We start from the raw sequence: 8,710 nt of genomic DNA, 5'->3' as shown, positions 1-8,710 counted from the left end.
AAATCGATCTATACAGATCATATCTAGATCAGAACTGATATATCCAAATCATAAACGATCTATCTAGATCATGTTCAGGTCTATCTTATTTAAGAAATAGTTAAATCATGAGTAAAGTCAAATAAATAATAAGAATATTGTAAATTTTGTATAACATTTATTTTACATGTACGTCTAATATTAATAAATGTAAATTTTTGTTTAAACTTAATTCTGAAAAGTCAGATCAGACCAGATCAGATCAAATCAAATCAGAAAACAATAAGTTCAGATCAGGAGAAATAAGGTGAACTACACGGGGCAAAATACATTGTATGTGGCACCTTAACCGGCTCCAACTTGCGTGAAACAAGACCCACTCCAACAAACTCTTCTTCTGGACCAAATAAATTATAGTTGTTAAAGAGGAAGAATACCAAATCCAGTGACTACGATACATCAGCAGCATAAGACTGATAGCAACAGAAAACCTACAGCATTAATTTACTTTGCAAGATGAGAGAGAAATAATGAGAAGGGCTGAATATACAGTATACGTGGTGAATTTCTCTTTCCGTAAGGATAGGAGATCGAGCTGTCCAGGATATCATAGCGATTCACACATTTGTTAACTGAGGCGTCAATATTGAACAGTTATGTTATGCTAATCTACTTACAAAAATCTATCTAGAACAATCTTGTTTAGTTCCTCCAACTTGTGTATTATTTTAGGATTCATCAAATCCCTTGCCTCTCTAATTAGTGTTCCTTCTTGGCTGAAATTGTATGCATCCACCACAGCTTTTATCCAGGTATGCAGCTTCTCCGGTGTCCTGTACAATTCACAAGAACGGAAATGAAACACCTTAGAGTGAGTGAGTGAGTGAGTGAGTGAGTGAGTGAGTGAGTGAGAGTGAGGAAGGGAACTATTTCGCAACCAACCCTAACATGTCCTCATATACAGGTACATAAACGATAAAGAATAGGGAACCAAGATTTTGATCAAAGATATACATACGTGTACAAATTATCGACGTCCTTTCCTTCAAGCTCTTCTCCAGGAGTAAATGCATCTTGGAGAGCAGAAAGTGTCTCCTCGGGATCCTCAATTGTCAAAAGATATTTCACAATCCTGATCTCCTTTGGCATTAGCCTCTGAAGGTTACCTCTTGCAGTCTTGTATAAATGATACAACACATCCTTTACCTAGAGATGAAAAAACATAAAAAGAGTTGTCATTGACCAATCAACATTATCATGCATACTTAAATCATAATGAGAGAAGCACCATAACACACTGACTTAGAAATGTCAACTATTTCAGCTCTACTTCTTTTTCAGACAGAACGTATATTGTTAGCTTCCATTGACCATTGCACATCCTACAACTACAATAAAGGGGAATAATTGATCTTAGCGACCACACAATCTTATTGAGGATGGATGTACCAGATAGAAAATTGGCCATAACATAAGACTTTCAGATTATTTTACTTTTTTGTTCAACGAAAATGCCTTGACCCAGTTCTCCGACAAAACAACTTTGCTTTTTAACTGCTGTTCCACGTGATATCCAAGTATGGAAGACATAGTATTACCATTTAAGGAAAGGGGGGAAACCCACACTCCTAATGTAGATAAAAGTCAGAGTGTAGGGAAAATTCTGGGGCACCTATTAGTTTTATTACATACAGAGTATCAAGTAATTTACAAAGTTCAGCAAAAAAACAAAAACAGACAAAATTTAGAATTTTATCATCAGACAAGGGTTCCACGACCTTGTACCACTAATATAGTATTTCACAGATAAATTGGTATTTTTGTGATGTTCAACATTCTAACATTAAGAATCAGACAATTTAACGTGAATATCAAGTAATAAATAGATAGAGCTCCAAACCTAGTTACAGTATAAACAATATCATTATAAGGCGATTCTCAGTAGCCAGTTGTTGATGTGAACTCAGGCAGTAAATTTAGAAACAAGAAAAGGCCATTTTCCAATAGAACAATCTCCAAACAAATTCAGAGCTTCTTCTCAAACTAGTGATATCTTACCTCGTCTTTCATCATGTTTGATTCTTTGGCACTAGACCAAGCTTTTGTTATCATCAAAACCAGAGCAGAATCAAGTTCATTCTTCGCAGCCAAGGTGTCTATTTTTCTGCAAGCAGCATCTAAGGAGGGAGAGTTGATAATGTCCTGGAACTTCACTTCAGCAGAATTTATAGCCTCTATGCTATCAGAAGCCGTATCATACGCTTGTACCGCAGATAAGCACGTGTTCCCGAGCTATACCACAGCTATTTTTGCAACGAAGTATCATTACTGATGGAACAAGATCGGGAGAGATAGTGATAAAGGTAAAAAGGGCTCTCCACAAGGACAGGAGGCCTAAAAGCATACACATGGATCTAACATGCACTGATGAAAACTTGGATAAGATCATACAACAATAACCAATATGAGATCCAAGCCTTTTTTAGAACATTCTAAGGAGTCACCATGTGTATACTTCTGATGTGGTTGCAAATTGGTACAAGAAACTACCAGGGAAACCTCACCAAAGAGAGAAAACAAGTGAGAAACAGACTATTGATATTGTATCATACAGAAAGATTCTGCTTGTTTTCCCTTGATGGTGGCAAGAGGACAGATTTGGACCCCATGGCTCAAAACACAGAACCTCCATGGTCATAACTTCCGCTACCATTAACAGGAGCTACCCATCATGAATTAATGAGAATGATAGAAGCCCATTGAGGCAGCTAAGATAGGAGAGGGACAAAAGCAGTGCTAGATATATGGAAGGGGCAAGGAGGTGCGCAGTCTAATTTTTATAGGTATTAGGGCCATGAGGAGGTGATGGAGCAGAAAAAATTGGGAACTATGAATTCGCACCAAGCTATACTTTTCTTAAATTAATTCACAATTTGAAATCAAATACCTAATCAGCTACTCATGACGAAAGAGCATCACAGTGTATCTACCTAAATGTTCATGATTATGATGTACCAACAAATCGATGAGAAAGACATGATTCTCGAAGGACTTGTAAACCTTGTGCAAGGCACAATAGCTAATCTGTTACTCTTGTAAGTAGAGTTTTAGTACACTTTCTAAACTAGCAGTCTGAAAATAAAGAACTTAAAATGTCGAGTCCAGAACATACTCCATACAGTTATGAAGTTTGATCCACTTGCAGTACTGTGTAGAACTTGACTCTCAGAGTTTAAACCTTATCCCTTCTGTATATCTCATACTGCCTTTGTAGTCCCTCTCCTATCTTAGCTACTTGAAAAGAAATCAAAATAAATAAATTAAATAAAGGTGTAATGTCTAAATATGCATCAATAAGAAACAGAAAACTGAAGAAGCTTCTTTCAAATTTCATTTTTTCTTTTGTTGCCCAAAAGAACATGAACATTTAAAAATAAAACTAAAGAAAAATATATACTTCAATGTTCTTTTTCTAAAGAAAACATCACAGCAACCGTTTCCTTCAACAACAAAAAACATCAAAGCAACCTTTGGCACTCAAAATAACATCTAACAATCCAAAACAACATAACCTGTTAAATTAATGAAAAATTAACAACAATGATCCAAGTATCGTTGGTCATCTCAAAGTAATCCATACTATTGTTTAACTTGGAATAATCCCAATTATTACTCTATTCTTCCCAAAACAGTCTCAAACTTTAGATCACCTGTTTAATAGTTTTACAAGATGAGATGCCATTTTATAATAATCCAGTAGTTTTCTTAACAATGCTAACGAAGCACCCTAACTACCCTTCACCACCCTTCCCTGTTCCTAAGGACACCTCATCCCTCCCTTCCCCTATCACCACCACGACCAAAAAATATGACCTCTCCACCAAATAATAAAGCCACCTTCAAACAACCATCACAAACCACAATTGCCAAATGAGAGAGAGAAGATTTAAAGATAAGAATTTGAGAGAGGTAGAAATAAAAACTTGGCAATTCCAATCACAAAAAGAAAACAACCGAAATGGACAAGATAAAAACAATCTATCAGCTACCCTTCAAAATGAGATAAAATAAGAAACTCTAACTGAACCTGAACAAGTCATTTCTCACCGTCATGTTATCTGCATGAATGCCACAATCTATAACTCTAGCTACCACTAGTTTTTCAATTTTCCAACATTCAACCCGCTATCAAATTTCAATACCCAAGGGTAACAATAAAAAATATTATTTTTAAGGACAAAAAAAGGGAGGAAGGAGGGCAGCAAAAGGACTAATGCGCCATTGCAGTCGTCTTCCACTCCACTTCCACCCAGAAGAAAGATGAGAGAGTAAAATTTCCCTTGTACCTATAAATGGCTTCTAATTAGAACTTGAACATAAAATTTCCAAATTTAACCACAAAAGCCTATGCTCATAGCTTTTGGTTTAAAGCTTTGTGTAATGATGCCACCTCCATCACTTGTTTTCTTCGCCAATTGTAGTGCACCCACTGTTTTTCATGGCTGAGTAGCTGGCATCTTCTCATCAGTGGTTCTTTCATCTATAACTGGAGCTCCATTGCCGTAGCCGCCTAGCCGGCGGCACACAAATATCGATGGTTATGGCGGAAAATTGGAGGGATCATGCCATGGATAGTGGTAAATGTGGCTGTGGCAGGGAAAGGGGTAAAGGGGGAGGAAAGAAACTAGAAAGTGGTGTCTGGCTGTGGGGATTGTGGTTGTGACAGGGGTGGAGGGAAAGGAAAAAGAAAGGAGAGAGAAAGAGCTGCTAATAAATAATAATGTATAAAAATAAAGAAATAAACCAGCTTAAAAGGTTACAGGTAAAGGGGACTGATTTGGAAAAGGTAGAATACCAGTTGAGAAGACTACAAGTAGTTTGGATAATTTTGTTAATTTTCCATTACATATATGCAACTAAAACTTTTACTTTCAAATAAGTCATCACCAAATTAAATGGGACCAAAGGTTAGGAAGGATGATATATAGTAAGATGAACCATAAGATTAGTTGCTAACCATTTTGCTCTACTGGATTATCAAAATAGGATTCAGCAACAGTGTGAAGATGCTCAAAAAACTCTTTAGTGAAGTCCTTACGACGCCTTGCAACTACTTCACTAATATTCTTTGAGGCTCCTCTCGCAACTTCAAGAAGTTCATTATTTCGCTGGACATCTACATCAATCTGCACAAATGAAGATTCAGAGTATTTTACAATATACTCAACAACAACAAACAAAAAAACAAAGCATGTTCGCACAATTAACAAAACTTATGCAAGATTGATACGCGGGCATGTGGAGTATCCACTGAGTCAATGCTGGTTAAGTATGTTTCACTGACAATAGTATGTACACATGAATGATCAGAAGAACAAAGGAAAGCACCAGAAAATAATCCTTTTTGGAGAATACAAGCTGCATGCCAATAACAAATTAGAAAGCAGCTGATTCAGCCAGTGAACCTTAAATGATGACAATTTACACATCAGTTTTAAGCAGGATCCACGCACTCAAGGAGATTTAGTCCTTGTACTTGAATTGTCATTATGTGCTTTTACCTACCTCCCTCAGCTTCCTTCCAAGACGAAGTAGCTTGTGTTTCATTTCAGGGTTATCTTCACTATCTGCCCGTTCCTCGCAACGCAGAAAAAAGTGGGGCCGGATACAGCTCCATTCTTTACTGAAGGTTAATAATCTTCTCCAATCAGTTGCAGAGGGTTTGTCTAATAAAAATACTTCAATCAACTTGTCACAGACACGGATCATCTTAAGACCATCCAAGCTGTCAAGGTCATCTTCCTCTTTTGTATTTCCACCATCTTCTGTTGCCTCTTCTTGAAAAGCTTTACCATTAGGGAATGAAACTATAGCTTGCTCTTCTTTCCAACTACTGACCTTCAGAGAAGCATTGTTGACCCTTACCAAGAAAGAGGGGTACTGCAACTTATTCAGGTTACGAACGTAATAGCCTGGAAATTTAATGCATAGAGGCTCACTATTTATTTAGTTTCATAAGAGAGAACATTATAACTAGAAGAGCTTGCAGAAATTTAAACTACTGCACCAAAACCAGAAAGCAGATACAGCAAACTACAAACTACAGCAATGCACCCAATGTTTTAACAACAACATACTACAACAACAACATTAACTGTTATAAGGAACCGTCTGCTAACATGAAGTTTGCACTTAAGTCGTCTAGCTAAATATAAGTCTGCACTTAAAATAATAGGGTATGACAGGGGAGTAGAGATAAACAAAGAACCTCAAAAAAAAACAATATAAATTAAGAGTTCTTTGATAATAGTACAACATATGATAATTTCTTATAGTGAGATTCCTATAATTTGCTAACCTCGGACATTTTGAAGTATTACTTACTAAACATGAGGACTCACTCTTAAAAACATAGTGCTCCATGTAAGAGTGAGACATTAATACTCAACTTAAAAATTAGCTTAACTATGATAGTTTCATCAAGTGAAAGGTTATGGTGGTTTATTCCTGCAACAGTTCATCGGTCACCATCTGAGCAAAAAATGGCAGTTTATAAGATCACGTTGTACCTGGGATAAGTCCTAACATTAGCTACAAGTGCAAGAAGTATAATACGAAGTAGAATAGTATCTGTAATGACAGACCAAAATAAAGCTCAAATCAGTCACTGGACAACAAAATTGGTTCAGTTCTGAATTTGGAAGAATTTGGTTCAACATTTGAAAGGATAATTCCTTGGATTTTGGCAAAATATAACAACCAAGTTCTGTAATGGAGTTCCGGCTTCCGTAACACACAATTTTGAAGAATTAACATTGGCGTTGATCTAATTATACCATGCCCAAAATGGATAATAGCAACAACCAGACAGTGACACTCACAAGTACATAGCGATGTAATATTAAAAAGGAGACTGATTCAATCTTGGTGGAAATAAACAAGTGAAAAACAAATACGGCCAGATTAAGTCCATTACCAACTCTGTTACCTCGACTCTTCATTTTACCTCAAATACACGTGTCGGATTCTCGACACTCGGACATGGGTATGGACACTTGGACACTTCATTTCGGACCAAAATCATGCAACTTTTTCACAAAATAGCCTTGTCGGACACTTGCACACGTACCTTGTCCGATATGGGTATCCGATATCATGTCTCGTAAGTTTTTAATCCTAATTGGTTATTTAAATTATCTCAATTGAAGTTTAAGCTACAAATTAGCTTCAATTATAATAGACCACTGCAGACATTAAAATATAAATCTCATTTACTCATTCACTGTACATTGCACTACGAAACTTCCACAGTCATCAACAGAAACAAACAGGCATTTTCTATGTATAAACCGGTTGTACCTTTTGCACTCTACAACCAAGGCTATTCTATGTGCTTGTGCGTTTTGAGCACATGTGCAAAAAAACAGCTTTGGTTGTACCTACCGATTGTACGGTGAATATCCTCGAAATAAACAAAGCTTAGACTTTTCCATCTCATAAACAACTATGTGAAGCATCTTAGGCTCTGTTTGGAACGTCATTTCAGGCGTCTTAGATGATAAAGTGCTGAAATTCTAAGTCACCTTAAATGATTAGAGCGGTTTGTCAAGTACCTTAAATAGAATATAAGGTCTTGAAATTGACTTAAATTGAGACGTTACTTTGAGTAACGTTTCGATTCAAGGTCCTTACATTTTCATGTATTTTACCTTTAATTATTTTATAAATTTCAACTCCTTAAACCATTAATTCTACCAAACAATTCATCTACTTAGGTACCTTATTAGTTCGAGAACCTTATCAGTTCAGCTACAGCCTTTCGAGTTTCAGCTTAACTTATCAGTTTCAACACTATTTCAGTTAGTTTTACCAAACATATCCTTAAGTTACAAACATATCTAATCTAACCTTTACAACTCAAAACATCAAAATCCTTAATACAAGTATAACCATTTTATAGAGTAATATACTACTACTACTTGCCGGTTTTCAATAGTAATTGGTTGAAAGTGATTGTTTAAGGATAACATTCCACAGGATATTGGCAAGCAGCATATCAAAATATCAGCAAATTCAGAGTTTAAACATAAACAAAAAAATCACCAAAAAGCTGAATCATGAGAAGCATAACCATGAAATAGTTGTGAAAAAATCCCGCAAAATGTACGCAATCAATTCATCAAAGTGTCCAACAGTTGAACAATAATGAATTTAAATACTATGAACAAGTTGAATCAAATTCCCGCAATACCCTAGATTAAACATAGAGATGGAAATTGAGAAAAGCGTGTACCATTGTCGTCCCTGAGTGATTTGGGTTTTGAATTTGTGAGTTGCACAAGGTTTAGCAAACGGCCGACTGTAATCATGGGGAGAGAAAGAGAGAGGACAAGGAGAATGAATCAGGACAAAGATAACAGTAGAAGGGATTTCCAACAACGGCTTTTGCGTTCGGAATTTTTGGGGTTTATCAGACCACTCTCGCCAAGGGAGGAAAATAAAAATCAAACCACTATCTCTTTGCCACTTCGTACTCTTCACTTCTTACTCTTCACTTCTTACTCTTCCACGTCACTTCTCTCGTAAACAATTTTTTCTAAAACAAATTCATCCCATCAATGAGCTAAAAAAACTCTTCGCCATTTTTTTACTTTTACTATTCGCTAAACCTCATCAGTTCACCACACTTTCTATCTCCCACATACTCCATCTATTTTATATTTATTCAACG

The 8,710-nt window shown here is 36.2% G+C and overlaps 1 protein-coding gene across 1 annotated transcript; it reads right to left on the bottom strand.

Moving 5' to 3' along the window:
* Positions 1-507: 507 nt before the first annotated feature.
* On the bottom strand, positions 508-8,487 carry LOC110778631 (uncharacterized protein At4g37920). The gene is given in 6 exon segments (XM_056833998.1): positions 508-812; positions 998-1,185; positions 2,038-2,282; positions 4,997-5,165; positions 5,545-5,951; positions 8,273-8,487. Coding segments are annotated over 6 exon segments (1,245 nt in total). The 5' UTR covers positions 8,349-8,487; the 3' UTR covers positions 508-652.
* Between the last annotated feature and the right edge of the window lie 223 nt (positions 8,488-8,710).

The sequence above is a fragment of the Spinacia oleracea genome, unplaced genomic scaffold (genome assembly GCF_020520425.1).
Source record: "Spinacia oleracea cultivar Varoflay unplaced genomic scaffold, BTI_SOV_V1 SOVchr0_001, whole genome shotgun sequence".
In the NCBI taxonomy this organism is placed as follows: Eukaryota; Viridiplantae; Streptophyta; class Magnoliopsida; order Caryophyllales; family Amaranthaceae; genus Spinacia; species Spinacia oleracea.
Note: the sequence above shows the minus strand (reverse complement) of the source record. Positions and strands in the feature narration are given on the sequence as shown.